Source organism: Peromyscus eremicus, chromosome 10, assembly GCF_949786415.1.
Source record: "Peromyscus eremicus chromosome 10, PerEre_H2_v1, whole genome shotgun sequence".
NCBI classification, from domain to species: Eukaryota; Metazoa; Chordata; class Mammalia; order Rodentia; family Cricetidae; genus Peromyscus; species Peromyscus eremicus.
Window position 1 is genome coordinate 25,063,716 of NC_081426.1, and position 14,258 is coordinate 25,077,973.

General features: G+C 52.7%; 1 protein-coding gene across 1 annotated transcript; it reads left to right on the plus strand.

Moving 5' to 3' along the window:
* The first annotated feature begins 4,190 nt into the window (after positions 1-4,190).
* Positions 4,191-14,044, plus strand: Nefh (neurofilament heavy chain). The gene is made up of 4 exons (XM_059275016.1): positions 4,191-5,073; positions 6,847-7,046; positions 8,084-8,208; positions 11,665-14,044. Exons 1-4 carry the CDS (start codon positions 4,191-4,193, stop codon positions 13,451-13,453), a joined length of 2,997 nt encoding a protein of 998 aa, XP_059130999.1. The 3' UTR covers positions 13,454-14,044.
* The last annotated feature ends 214 nt before the right edge of the window (positions 14,045-14,258 follow it).

The window sequence follows — 14,258 nt, forward strand, 5'->3', positions numbered from 1 at the left end:
CACCCTGCCTCAATGAACCAATAAAAATGCCTTTAATGCCGGGCGGTGGTGGCGCACGCCTTTAATCCCAGCACTTGGGAGGCAGAGCCAGGCGGATCTCTGTGAGTTCGAGGCCAGCCTGGGCTACCAAGTGAGTTCCAGGAAAGGCGCAAAGCTACACAGAGAAACCCTGTGTCAAAAAACCAAAAAAAAAAAAAAAAAAAAATGCCTGTAATACCAACACTCAGAAGCCTGAGACAGGAGGACAGACTTTAAAGCCAGCCTAGACTAAATGGCAATACCTTGTCAAAAAAGAAAAAGAGAGAGTGTCCTGGCTAGTTTTATGTCAACTTGACACAAGCTAGAGTTATCTAAAAGGAGAGAACCTCAACTGAGAAGATGCCTCCATAAGATCCTGCTATAAGGCATTTTCTTAATTAGTGATTGATGGGGAGGGTCCAGCCCACTGCGAGTGGTGCCACCCCTGGGCTAGCAGTCCTGGGTTCTATCAGAAAGCAGGCTGAAGCCAGGTGGTAGTGGCACATGCCTTTAATTCCAGCACTCGGAAGGCAGAGCCAGGCTGATCTCTGTGAGTTCAAGGCCAGTCTGGTCTACACAGTGAGATCCAGGACAGGCACCAAAGCTATACAGAAAAACCCTGTCTTGAAAAACCACAAAAAGGGGGGGGGGAGGCTGAGCAAGCTATGATGAACAAGCTTCTGAAGAACAAGCCAGTAAGCAGCTCCCCTCCATGGCCTCTGCATCAGCTCCTGCCTCCAGGATCCTGCCCTGACTTCCTTCAGTGATGGACCACAATGTGGCAGTGTAAGCCGAAATAAACCCTTTCCTCCCCAAGTTGCTTTTTGGTCATGGTGTTTCATCACAGCAGTAGAAACTCTCACTAACACAGAGAGACAGAGGAGAAAGGAAGAGGAGGAGGAAGAGGAAGAAGAGAGGAAGGGAGGGAGGAGGAAAAGGAAGGAGGAGGGGAGGAAGAGGAGAGGAAGGAGAAACTGGACTCAGCCTCCTTTAGGAACATGCACATGCACACTTCAGAAACATGCACAGTTTCTGAAGACCTCTGAGCAGGACTTAATTGCTTAAAATTTTCATCATCTTCCAATGGCAACTTCCTGGGAACTAAACCTCTAACATGAAATATTCAGGATCCAAGTCATAACTGGAATCACCTTAAAGCTACCCTTGGACATTCTGAGCTGAGATCTGGGAAGGATTGAGAACTGTCTCAAGGAGACACCTGGGAAGGTGGGCTTATGGGATTCAGTGACATCATCATGTAATGTGTGCCTATCATACACAATAGAGGCTTAATAAGCAATTAATGGACAGATGGATGGGTAGCTATGTTGTCTTCTTCACTGCTAAATGTTAAGAATGCAGGAAGGAAGGCAAAAGTAACTTCAACCACAGGGTCTTAGAAGAGAATCACTCTTAGTTCTTGCTGAATCACATGTTTTTCTAGAGAACTGATAGAATTCATCCATCCATCCATCCACTCACAATGACAGATTGGTAAGGATGCTGCCAGAGATTAGTAATGTGGACCACAGAATCCCAGGACACAGGATAGATTGTAAGAATGCTGCAGGAATCAGCACTGGGGACCACAGAACCCAGGACACAGGACAGACTGGGAGTGCGCTGCAGGGATTGGCACTGGAGACCACAGAACCCAGGAGGGGATGATGACCTAAGCAAAGGGTGAGGGAGGTCACAGACAGCTTTCTGAAGGACTGATCAGGGTTCCAGCATTAATGTCCATTTTATAGCCACAAAAGTCACACCTGGTGCCTCTTAGAATCCATATGTTACCTGCAATCCGACGGTCACCCCTTCACCCCACATTCCCTTCATTCCTTTTTGCTATCAACTGCTTATCAGACGTCCCACACCCAAGAAAAGCATGCGCATTCTGCAGCCAGCTGAAGAGGCTCAAAGGAACAAGGATCTAATGGCAAAATTCAAGCAGGATGAAAAATGAACGGGGAGCAATCTGGATGCCAGGGGGCCCCTACGCAGGCCCCCTCCCCACGACATTTTTCGGTGCCTCTGACAAGCCACTCCCCTCAGCCTTTCCGCCCCTGCCAACAGCGGTATGACTGGACCTTTAAATCGGGAAAATGCTTCATCATGTTCTGCTTCGCCATGAGAAACTAGAAACTCCCTCCCCCTCCTCCCCAGTGCACTCTCCTTCCAGTACAACGTGGTTAAAGGGACAGTGCCATCACTTCCCCAGCTGTGAGGGTCAGGCTGCAGCCAGGGGCTGGGGATAAATGAGAGCGCAGGGAAAGAGGGGCAGGCGGGGGTCTTTTTCGGTCAATCTGTCAGTTTCTGTCTCCAGGATCCCGCTAGAAAGAGAACCACAGTAAACTGGGGTGCGGTGGGACTTGAGGTAATTTTCTGGGAGAAGTTCTGATCTGAGGACGTCTACACCGGTTCCCAGCGCTTGTCAGTAGGCATGGTCCGTGTCTGCTCCCGGTAGAGGTTGACAGGGAGAGCTTCACAGAAAGCCACGAACTGGACAGGACATTGAGGGGTGGGTCACTCACATGCAAGGGTAGGTCACTTTGAGACCCTGCCGTATGACTCATCCACCCCTCCGCAGTTCCCATCGGCACAGCTCAGGGGTGAAGCTTGGAAGAGCCTCAAACCTGCCCACTCTGTAAGACCTAGATCAACCCTGCCCAGTAATCTCTGTCCCTGGTGCTGAAGCGACAGCGGCCGGAAGTCTCCACTAACACCGCAATTGACAGGAAAACCAAACCCATAGAACAAAGCAAGGCCGCCAAGTCTGAGCCCCTCCGCGGCCCCTTTACCTGAATCATCTGTGGGGCTCAGGAGGGTGGTGGGCTTTGGTACTGAGAAGCCACCCCACCACTTCCTCGGGATCATGAAGGGATGGATGCCTATGGCATTGGCTTATCTATTGTGGGGATAGGAGTGAGATGGCAAGATGAAACTGAGAAAAGCCAGGCAAGGAAGGAAGGAAGGAAGGAAGACAAACTTCTCAGGTGTAGGAACGTAGATGCTAGATATCCACTGGTAATGTGGGCTCCCTTCCCAGAATTCAGCCAGAGATCCCCCAAGAAGGAAGCTCCTGGGGGCACTTGGGGGTTTGGAGTTGCATCTTGTCCGTTGTACACAAGGGGAAACCAAGCGGGAGAGAACACAGTTTGTACAAGGTCATTCAGCCGGCAAAGCACAGAGCTGACCTCCCACCCCTCCGCCCTGTTTGCAGAACCTGGCTTGGGTGTTCTCTGGGTCCACACTCGGGGCAGGGGCTTGCTGCCTACTCAGGGACCCTCTGCTTCTTCGCCGACAGTTTCCCTTGCTGGGCAAGAGAGTCTCCACTTCCAGTCCTGGTCACTGGACGTTTTGGAGAACATCAAGTTCCCCTCCCATCCTGCGTTCTCTTTCTCCTTCTGCAGTTTCCCATGTTCCCTCAGGGTAGCTCTGCAGTTCTTTCAAACTCCATGTGCCCCTCTCCCACCCCGCAGTCAGCTGTAGAGTTCCTTAAGCCCCTCCGGGGTGGCCGCTCTACCTATCAGGGGAACACTGCACCTTCAGCTGGGGGGGGGGGTCCCCATTTATTCTCGGTAGCGTCTACGGTGCAATGCCGTTCAGAATCCCTCCGAGGGTGGTTGCAGTCTCGGCACTCTTCATCTCAAGGTCCTCTCTAACTATCAGGGAACCTCGTGTCGCCTCTCATGAGGGGTCCTCCCATACTAATCATTGCAGAGTCTCCCATCGCTTCAACCCGCAGGCACCCTGCCCCGTCAGTTCTCAAGCCCCTGTCCCGATTTCGGGTGCCCTCTCTTAATTCTGAGCACACCAATAGGGTCTTCCTACATGCACCTGGAGGTCTGCACTTGTCCGCTCCGGAAGTCCTTTACTCCTTGGTCTGACCTCGGGAGGCTTCACTGACGATGCGATGCGACGATTCCCCTTCACTCCTGGGTCGTCCCCCCCCCCCCGCCCCGCCCCTCTCACTGCGGCGGAGCCGGTCGGCCCGGGGCCGCGGGGGAGGAGGTGGAGAGGGCGGGGCCCTCCTCCCCAGCCCCCCACTGCCGAGGGGCCGGACCCGGGCACCGCGGATATAAAAGAGCCGGCGTCCCGGAGCTGCCGCAGTGCTGCCCGCCCCGGCCCGGCCCCGCTCTCCCGCTCTGCCGGCGGCCGCACCTGCTCCGGCCATGATGAGCTTCGGCGGCGCCGATGCGCTGCTGGGCGCCCCGTTCGCGCCGCTGCACGGAGGCGGCGGCCTGCACTACGCGCTGGGCCGCAAGGCGGGCACCGGCGGCACGCGCTCCGCGACCGGCTCCTCCAGCGGCTTCCACTCGTGGGCGCGGACGTCGGTGAGCTCCGTGTCCGCCTCGCCCAGCCGCTTCCGCGGAGCCGGCGCCGCCTCGAGCACCGACTCACTAGACACACTGAGCAACGGGCCGGAGGGCTGCGTGGTGGCGGCGGCGGCGGCGCGCAGCGAAAAGGAGCAGCTGCAGGCTCTGAACGACCGCTTCGCGGGCTACATCGACAAGGTGAGGCAGCTCGAGGCGCACAACCGCAGCCTGGAGGGCGAGGCGGCGGCGCTGCGGCAGCAGCAAGCCGGCCGCGCCGCCATGGGCGAGCTGTACGAGCGCGAGGTGCGGGAGATGCGCGGCGCCGTGCTGCGCCTGGGCGCGGCCCGCGGCCAGCTGCGCCTGGAGCAGGAGCACCTGCTGGAGGACATCGCGCACGTGCGACAGCGACTGGACGAGGAGGCCCGGCAGCGCGAGGAGGCGGAGGCGGCGGCGCGCGCCCTGGCCCGCTTCGCGCAGGAGGCGGAAGCCGCGCGCGTGGAGCTGCAGAAGAAGGCGCAGGCGCTGCAGGAGGAGTGCGGCTACCTGCGGCGCCACCACCAGGAGGAGGTGGGCGAGCTGCTCGGGCAGATCCAGGGCTGCGGTGCGGCGCAAGCGCAGGCGCACGCCGAGGCGCGCGACGCTCTCAAGTGCGACGTGACGTCGGCGCTGCGGGAGATCCGCGCGCAGCTCGAAGGCCATGCGGTGCAGAGCACGCTGCAGTCAGAGGAGTGGTTCCGAGGTGCGCGGGCGCGTGGGGTGGGAAAAGGGTCGCCCCCTCCTGGCGGGGCAGTGAGCAGCCAATGGGTTCACCAACGAGCCGGTAGAGGAGTCCGCCCGGAAGTAGCTGGACCCTCTGCAAAGTGCATGCCACCTCTTAAAGTAGCGGTTTTACTCTGGCCCTCCCTTGGGGCACCCCAACCGTGCATTTTCCTTTAGTTGCCTCCTTCCACATTATTTATGTCCGTACTTAAACGCTGGGCTAACCCCTCTGCTCCTCACACCGTTAGGCGGACCCCAGTTTCAGACCAGTCTCTCTTTTGAACAGAACAAGCCCCATCTAGACTCAGGGTATCAAGCACCCGCTTGCCCTGTCAACTCCGCCCACCCTTTGTCGCACCCTGCGCAGAGGGTGGGGCAGGAGTATTCTGCTGACACCCACCATTCTTCTTGCCACTACTCGCTCGGTGCATCATGTCCCCACTTTAGTAATCCGCTGTGTAAGATGAAAGGAGCCTTCCATTTTCACACCCTTTCTAGCCAGTTTGGAACCAGCATGTGGACCTCATGACTGCAGGTGGCCGAGGAAGCTTCGGTGCTATTTAATATACCCTTCTTCCTCTCAAAAGCTGGGACCTCCCATCTCCCTTTCTCCCCCAACTTCCAGGGGTTCTGAGTCAGCTAGACTGCAGTTGCCCTGAAGCACTGCCCAGTAGCTGCAGGGTGACCTTGACCACATTGACCCTCTCTGGTTCTTGTTTCTTTTTGGGATTGGGTCATGGAGAAACTGGGCTTCCTAGTCTCAGATGCAGAATCCTTCCTGACACCATCCTTATACCTGTGCATTGTTCTGGAGGAGACTGAAGAGCTCAGGTGCTTTCCAAAGGTGTCTGCGATCCACAAGCTGAGAATCCTCACTTGGGTGGTTTTTAAGTTTGCTAACGTCAGGCAAAGCCAGGAATACTGGGACTTGGATGCTAGGAATTCCCTCTTTCATGCTCCACGCCTTTGCAGTGGCGGTGAACCGTCCCTTCCCCCATCTCTGCAGCAAGGCTCCTCCCAGAGGGGACCTCTTCTTTTAGGTTTGCCCTTCACCCAAGCAGAGCATCCAAGGATATATGTTCCCACCAGCTGGCCTCTTTCTTTCCACCAGGATCAGCTCTTGTATGTGGGATGTTCCCTTTCCAGAGTTTAAGACCAATTTCTGATTTCCACTGGAAGATCTGAGGAGCCAGTTGGTGACAGAGGCCAATGTACAGCTTCGATTGGCTCAGGATGTGCTAGGGAATGAAGTCAGGTAGAGGAAGGGACAAAGGGCTGGTACACAGGCCTTGGGCTCCCCTATGACCTTGGACTCTGCAGAAATCTGCAAGGAAGTTACCATGGCTGCATCGTAACTGATCACTCCCACAGCTTTCATGCTTGGTGAGATCACAGGAATGTTAACTTCCTCCACAAGCCTGCAGACCCCAGCTGAACCCCTCAGTATGCCGGCCCTTTGTTAAGGAGTTCTGTCAGGCACTGGAACCGGGAACAGGACCCTCCTTTTTCCTGAGTGGTTTATGGATCCAGTTGAGGGAGACACAGTCTGTTTTTCAAAGCCAAATAGACTAGATTTGAATCCTGCCACTCACTAGCTGGGTGGCTCTGGACAAGAGCTGCTTGACTGTCATAGGATGGGGCGGATTAACATCTTGGCACATATTCAACCCATGTTGTATCACCTTCCAAATCTGAGCATTGGAAGCCAAGCTCAGGTGTGCCTAACCTGTGCCCTGGTTCCTCCCCTGTTCAGTGAGGTTGGACCGACTGTCAGAGGCAGCCAAGGTGAATACAGATGCTATGCGCACGGCACAGGAGGAGATAAGTGAGTACCGGCGGCAGCTGCAGGCCAGGACCACAGAGTTGGAGGCCCTGAAGAGCACCAAGGATTCGCTGGAGAGGCAGCGCTCTGAGCTAGAGGACCGTCATCAGGCAGACATTGCCTCCTACCAGGTGAACTGGGGGAGGGGGGGCGGTGGGGGGTGAGGGGGTGGGGGTGGGGGGGGAGGGGGCGGGGGGGCACTTTCTTTCTTAGAGCAGGACCCTGGTCTCTTAGTCAGTCATCACATTATTTTTTGTTGTGTGACCTGGAGTTATCTGCCTGTCTCAATTAAAATTCCTTCTCTGAGGTGAAAAGAAGGAACAATGGAACAAAAACACTGCATTGTAGAGCTGGGAAGGTCGCCAACTTCGGGGGTTAGCTCAGTGGTAGAGTTCTTGCCTTCCTAGTATGCAAGAGGTCCTGGGCTCCATCCTAGCACCTAAGGAATAATTTACTACTTAAATATAAATGCTCAGCATAATCTTGGTTAGAGTAGGTATTCTAAGACTAGCCACCAGTGTCCGTGGGTGTGGCCTGGGGGCAGCTTTGGCAGATTTCTTCAATCAAAACCGGTCTTGGGGAGAAAAGTGTCACTTTCTTAGAACTGGGTAAACAAGTGAACGTGATGATTACAGAGCCATTGGGAACTGGAGAAAACCCAGGAGGTAAGGACAGTTGGAAAGGTTCACTTGAAGCAGTGCTCAGGGGGAAGAAGTTTCATCTCTATTCAGTATGCTTCTGGGGGATGTAATCAAAGAGCAGACACTTGCCATGCATTGACACTTGCAGGCACTTTTGGAAAGAATAGAAATCAAAGTAGCTAAACTGCTCTCTCCCCAGGGCCCTGTGTCGGATGCTGCTCAACTGTTCTACCCCTGGGCTGCACCTCACTCAGCCCTTGCACGGAGCACTTTCTAGGATGTCTGTGAAAACTCACCCATCACTTTACTGACTGAGCCAGTGTCTGTTGTATCTCATTCCAGATCTTTCCTCAGGCTGAGGTTTTTGATCCAGATTTTTTCATGTCTATACTTGAGCAGCTTGCAGTGTTGACAGGGTAGGAGGCTTTGTCCCCAGTCAGGTGGCTGAGCAGGGTGGCCCCAGCTTACCTGGAACTGAGGGCCAGGTACTGGCTGGCAGATGACTTTGCCTGATCTGTCATCCCCAGGACGCTATTCAGCAGCTGGACAGTGAGCTGAGAAACACCAAATGGGAGATGGCGGCGCAGCTCCGAGAGTACCAGGACCTGCTCAATGTCAAGATGGCCCTGGATATCGAGATTGCTGCTTACAGGTGAGACAGCCCAGGGGCCTTGAGTGGTATACAGCCCTGTGTTCTCAGAGCCTTGAGGAGCATAGAGCCCTGTGTTCTCAGAGCCTTGAGACAGTATAGAGTCCTGTGTTCTCAGAGCCTTGAAGGAATATAGAGCCCTGTGTTCTCAGAGCCTTGAGGAATATAGAGCCCTGTGTTCTCAGAGCCTTGAAACAGTATAGAGCCCTGTGTTCTCAGAGCCTTGAGGAGCATAGAGCCCTGTGTTCTCAGAGCCTTGAAACTGTATAGAGTCCTCTGTTCTCAGAGCCTTGAAGGAATATAGAGCCCTGTGTTCTCAGAGCCTTGAGGAGTATAGAGCCCTGTGTGCTCAGAGCCTTGAGGAGTATAGAGCCCTGTGTTCTCAGAGCCTTGAGGAACATAGAGCCCTGTGTTCTCAGAGCCTTGAGGCTGCATAGAACTCTGTGTTCCCATGGAGTACTAAGCCTTCAGTTTCAAGTTGTGTTTAGGTAGCCTGCTACTTTTTAGAGACAGAAGTTTTTTGGTTTTTATTTTTTCTTGTTTTTTAAACAGATGTTACTATGTGGCCCTGTCTGGCCTTGAACTCACTATGTAGACCAGGCTGCTCTCTAACTCGTAGAGGAGACCCATCTACCTCTGCCTCCCAAGTGTTGGGATTAAAGGTGTGCACTACCACAGCCTACTAAAACATAAGTATTTCTATTTATTTTCATTTTTTATTTGTGTGTGTGTGTGTGTGTGTGTGTGTGTGTGTGTACACACGCGCACGCTGTGGTGCATGTGTAGAGGCGGAGGACAACTTTGTAGGGTCTGTTCTCTTCTTTCACCTTCGTGTGGTTCTGGAGATTGGAGTCAGGCCTTCAGGCTTGTGCATCAGGCATCGCTACCCCCATGGCCATCCTACCAGCCCAAAGTATTTCAGTTGTGAGCCTGAACCTTTAACGGCCCAGCTATCCCTCAGTCTTAATTCTAGTAAAATATATTTTAATGATATATGATAGGCAGGATGGTTCAGTGGTAAAGGCACTTGCTATACAAGTCTGAGGGCCTAAGTTTGATCACCAGAATCTACTACAGAAAGAGAACTGATTCCTGATGTCCTGTTGTCCATAACAGTGCATGTGCACATGTATCTATACCCATGTACACACACAATAAAATAAGAAAAATGTTGTAAAATCCGTATCTTGCTGGGCGGTGGTGGTGTGCACCTTTAATCCCAGCACTTGGGTGGCAGAGGCAGGTGGATCTCTGTGAGTTCGAGGCCAGCCTGGTCTACAGAGTGAGTTCCAGGACAGCCAGGGCTGTTACAAAGAGAAACCCTGTCTCAGAAAATCAAAAACAAAAACACAAACAAACAAAAATCCATATCTTAAAATTTGCGATTTAACTTTTTTTTCAAGACAGAGTTTCTCTGTAGCTTTGGAGCCTGTCCTGGAACTCACTCTGTAGACCAGGCTGGCCTCAAACTCACAGAGATCCACCTGTCTCTGCTTCTCAAGTGCTGGGATTAAAGGTGTGCCCCACCACCGGCTGGCATCCATTTAACCATTTTAAATAGACAGTTCGGTGGTGGTAAGTACATTTGCACATGCAGCACTCATCTCCATCCATTCCCAGAGCTGTTTTCACCATCCCAAACTCAAACTGCATACCCCTTGCAAGACTCCTCATTGTCCCCTGCCCTCAGCTCCTGAGAAGTAGTCTACTTCCCAAGAGGCAGGAATCTTGAAGCTGACTTATTTTCTTTTAATTACATTTTATTTATTTATTTGTGTATGTGTGCCTGCATGCACACACATGGAGGTTAGAGGGTGTGTGTGTGTGTGTGTGTGTGTGTGTGTGTGTGTGTTTGCATGCACACACATATGGAGGTCAGAAGACAGTCTGGGGAGTTGGTTTTTTGCCCCCACCATGTGGGTCCTGGGTATCAAACTTACCAAGTCCTTGGGCTCAGTGGTAGGCATGCTTACACTGGGCTATCTCATTGGCTCAAGAGTGACTTGTTTTATTTCTGGCTGTATCTACCCCAAACCCAGCTAGTCAGAGACTTACTTTGGAGGAAGAGGTGCTCAGGTAGTCGGGGACCATTATAAGTCCATCCTTAGCTCACGAGGCCTGCAGAAAACGAGTGGGGATGCAGAAGCAGCATGCATGCCATCCATGGGTTGTCGGGAGGCTCAGCCAGTCTTGTTCACAGGGAAATCCAGCCGACACAGGTTCTTCTGGGCAGTCACAGTGCTCACGGAATGGTAGCCATGAGAAGACCAGTCCCCAAAGATGAGTGCCCCCAGTCTAGCAGGGCTGACATCATGAAGGCCGCTTCTGGTTGGTGACCCTTGGCTGTCTACCTCTTGCTCTGGTCTAACCTTCTGCTCAGTGCAGTGCACTAGCCAGGAACCAGAGTGATCCTTGAGTCAGTTAGGCCAAGGCCCTGCCCCAGGCTGCTGGATTGAGATCTGTAGTTTAACAGGAGCCAGGGTAATTTGTCAGCTGTTAGATTTGGAAAACACTGCTCTAGGGGAAACTCCCTATACTTCTCTAAGCAAGAGCTCCGCCAAACCCTTAATACTCCTTATCTCACAGAAACAGCCTTCTGAGGTAAGGACTCTGGAGGTCACCTCTCTACCAATGAGAAAGTAAGGCCTTAAGGGTCTGGGTAGCTTGGATAAGGTCGCCATCTAGTGAAAAGCTAAGTGAGAGGAGAAATCCCACAGGCTGGCTGTGAAAGGTGCCAGGACAGCTCTAAATGGCAATATTCCAAGACCTCTCAAACTAAATTTCTAAGTGTGGGCTCACTTGTCCTCAGCTTTTCTCTTTCAGACATGGGAGGGATTTATTTTTCATTTTTAGTGTGTGTGTGTGTGTGTGTGTGTGTGTGTGTGTGTGTGTGCATGTAGAGGTTATGCACAACTTTCGATAGTCACGTCTCTTTTTCCAAACCCAGTACCTCACACATACTGGACCAGCAATATTGCACAGAGTCATACCCCCAACCCTCCAACTTTCTCTTGAATTAGGTGTTAGTTGAGAGACAATAAGCGTACATTTATCAATGTAGGACTTTTCTATTGAGGACCATTCTTTAGGGAGATGGTTCCTCCCATCAACAGCAGTGCAGTCCCCTGAGGGTCAGGCTCCGTGGGTGGTCACCGGAACGCTTTGTTAAGTAACTTTCTCCATTCTCAAAGTGCTTCCTGCTGAGGCTGTGACCCCGTGGAGGGTGTGTGCTTAGCATGACTCAGTCCTCAGCACCAGAAATAACCAAAGAGAGAGCAATAGGGAAGGAGAGAGGAAGGAAAGAAGAAAAAAAGAAAAGGAAATTCCTCCCATTCATTCATATCCTTCATTCACCAAAGCCTGTCACTGAATGCAGTAGGGCTTCCGGAAAACCAAGGAAGATTCCAGACCCGCACATCTGCTCTGCGTTAATGGTGTGTGTCATTATCCATTTCGCAGAAAGCTCCTGGAAGGCGAAGAGTGTCGCATTGGCTTTGGTCCAAGTCCCTTCTCTCTGACTGAGGGACTCCCGAAGATTCCCTCCACATCCACTCACATAAAAGTCAAGAGTGAAGAGAAGATAAAAGTGGTAGAAAAGTCAGAGAAGGAAACCGTGATTGTGGAGGAGCAGACAGAAGAGATCCAGGTGACTGAAGAAGTGACGGAAGAGGAGGAAAAAGAGGCCAAAGAGGAGGAGGAAGGCGAAGAAGAGACTGAAGAGGGAGGAGGAGAAGAAGTCACCTCTCCCCCTGCGGAAGAGGCCGCATCTCCAGAAAAGGAAACCAAACCTCCTGTGAAGGAAGAGGCCAAGTCCCCAGCTGAGGTAAAATCACCTGCTGAGGTAAAATCTCCAGCTGAGGTAAAATCACCTGCTGAGGAAAAATCTCCAGCTGAGGCCAAGTCACCAGCTGAAGCCAAGTCACCAGCTGAGGCCAAGTCCCCAACTGTGGCCAAGTCACCAGCTGAGGTAAAATCTCCAGCTGAAGCCAAGTCCCCAACTGTGGCCAAGTCACCAGCTGAGGTAAAATCTCCAGCTGAAGCCAAGTCCCCAACTGTGGCCAAGTCACCAGCTGAGGCCAAGTCACCAGCTGAGGTAAAATCTCCAGCTGAGGCCAAGTCACCAGCTGAGGTAAAATCTCCTGAGAAGGCTAAGACCCCTGTGAAGGAAGGAGCAAAATCCCCAGCTGAGGAGTCCAAGTCCCCTGTGAAGGAAGAAGTGAAGTCCCCAGCTGAAGTAAAATCTCCAGAGAAGGCCAAGTCCCCAGTCAAGGAAGAAGCAACGTCTCCAGCCCAAGCCAAGTCCCCGGAGAAGGAAGAGGCAAAATCACCAGCAGAGGTTAAGTCTCCCGAGAAGGCCAAGTCCCCTGTGAAGGAAGAGGTCAAGCCTCCAGCTGAGGTGAAATCCCCTGAGAAGGCTAAGAGCCCAGTGAAGGAGGAATCAAAGTCCCCTGAGAAGGCCAAGACTCTAGATGTGAAATCTCCAGAAGCCAAGACTCCAGGGAAGGAGGAAACAAAGTCCCCCACAGACATCAAATCTCCCGAGCAGGCCAAAAGTCCTGCCAAGGAGGAGGTCAAGTCCCCTGAGAAGGCCAAGTCCCCTGAGAAGGAAGTTCCCAAGAAGGAAGAGGTGAGGTCCCCTGTGAAGGAGGACGTGAAAGCTAAAGAACCCCCAAAGAAAGCAGAGGAAGAGAAGACCCCTGCTCCACCAAAAACGGAGGAGAAGGCGAGCAAGAAAGACGAACCACCCAAGAAGGAGGCCCCACAGGCCAAGGTGGAGGAGAAGAAGGAAACCCCCATAGAAAAGCCCAAGGACTCTACAGGGGAAGCCAAGAAGGAAGAGTCTGGAGATCAGAAGAAAGCAGTGACCCCAGAGAAGGAGACTCCTGCCAAGACGGAGGTGAAGGAAGAGACTAAATCCAAAGAGAAGGCAGAGACGACCGATACGGAAGCCGATGACACCAAGGCCAAAGAACCCAGCAGACCCGCAGAGAAGGAAAAGCCACAGAAAGAAGAGATGCCGGCAGCACCAGAGAAGAAAGACAGCAAAGAGGAGAAGGTCACGGAGTCCAAGAAGCCCGAGGAGAAACCCAAGACGGAGGCCAAGGCCAAGGAGGATGACAAGGGCCTTTCCAAAGAGTCCAGCAAGCCCAAGACGGAAAAGGCTGAAAAATCCTCCAGCACAGACCAAAAAGATAGCCAGCCCCCACAGAAGGCTGCAGAGGACAAGGTCACCAAGGGGGAGAAGTAAGGCTGAGACAGAGGGACATCCAGAACAGCCAAAGAAACTCAGGAGGGTCCCAGTGCCCAAGGGTCAGCGTAATCAATTTTATTTCTTCCTTTCCTTTCTGTAAGAAGAAACACTGTTTAGATGATGGGTGTGCCCTCACCAAACAGGAATTTCTATTAGGATTAAGTTAGCGAGAGAAGATACCCTGAGCCCTGGCCCCCGACGCCCCAAGCCCACTCCAGGTGATGGACAATTACGATAGCTTATTGTAGCCGAACGTGATGTATGCCAAATGCTACATGAAAACCACTTGACTGAAAACTGCCCCCTCCTTTCCAGATAAGTGCATTTATTTCCTGTATGTACAACTGACAGGTGACCGCAGTAATGAATGAGCAGTTAGGAATGCATTATGCTTGAAATGTAACCTATTCCCGAATGCCTTCTTGTTTTCCAAAGGAGTGGTCAGGCCCTTGCCCAGCACTCTGCCCTGGAAGAGCTGCAGCAGGTGAGGCAGGGCACTGGCCACTGAACCATGCCACGGCGCACTTTCCACTGGAGTCCACTTTCAATTGCTCCCATGCAATAAAACCAAGTGCTTCTAAAGTAGAACTGTGGCTGTTCTTGTTTGTTCTCTTCCCCTGGGAAGGCTGGAGGAAGGGACAGGAGGTCTGGATGTCACACCAGATCTGTGCCGGTGGCCTAAGGGATCATTCTGTAGTATGGTCTGTGGATCACCTTCATCAGCGTCACCTGGGAGCCACAGACTCCTGACTCCACGCTGTGGACATCACAGTCTGAGAGGGAGGCACGGGGAAAGTACACG

What these genes read in the sequence shown, in the direction of transcription:
- Nefh (XM_059275016.1), top strand. Translation starts at nt 4,191, where the DNA reads ATGATGAGCTTCGGCGGCGCCGATGCGCTGCTGGGCGCCCCGTTCGCG. An exon ending in CAGACATTGCCTCCTACCAG is followed by an intron (nt 7,047 to 8,083) that starts GTGAACTGGGGG and finishes TGTCATCCCCAG; the next exon opens with GACGCTATTCAGCAGCTGGA. An exon ending in ATCGAGATTGCTGCTTACAG is followed by an intron (nt 8,209 to 11,664) that starts GTGAGACAGCCC and finishes TCCATTTCGCAG; the next exon opens with AAAGCTCCTGGAAGGCGAAG.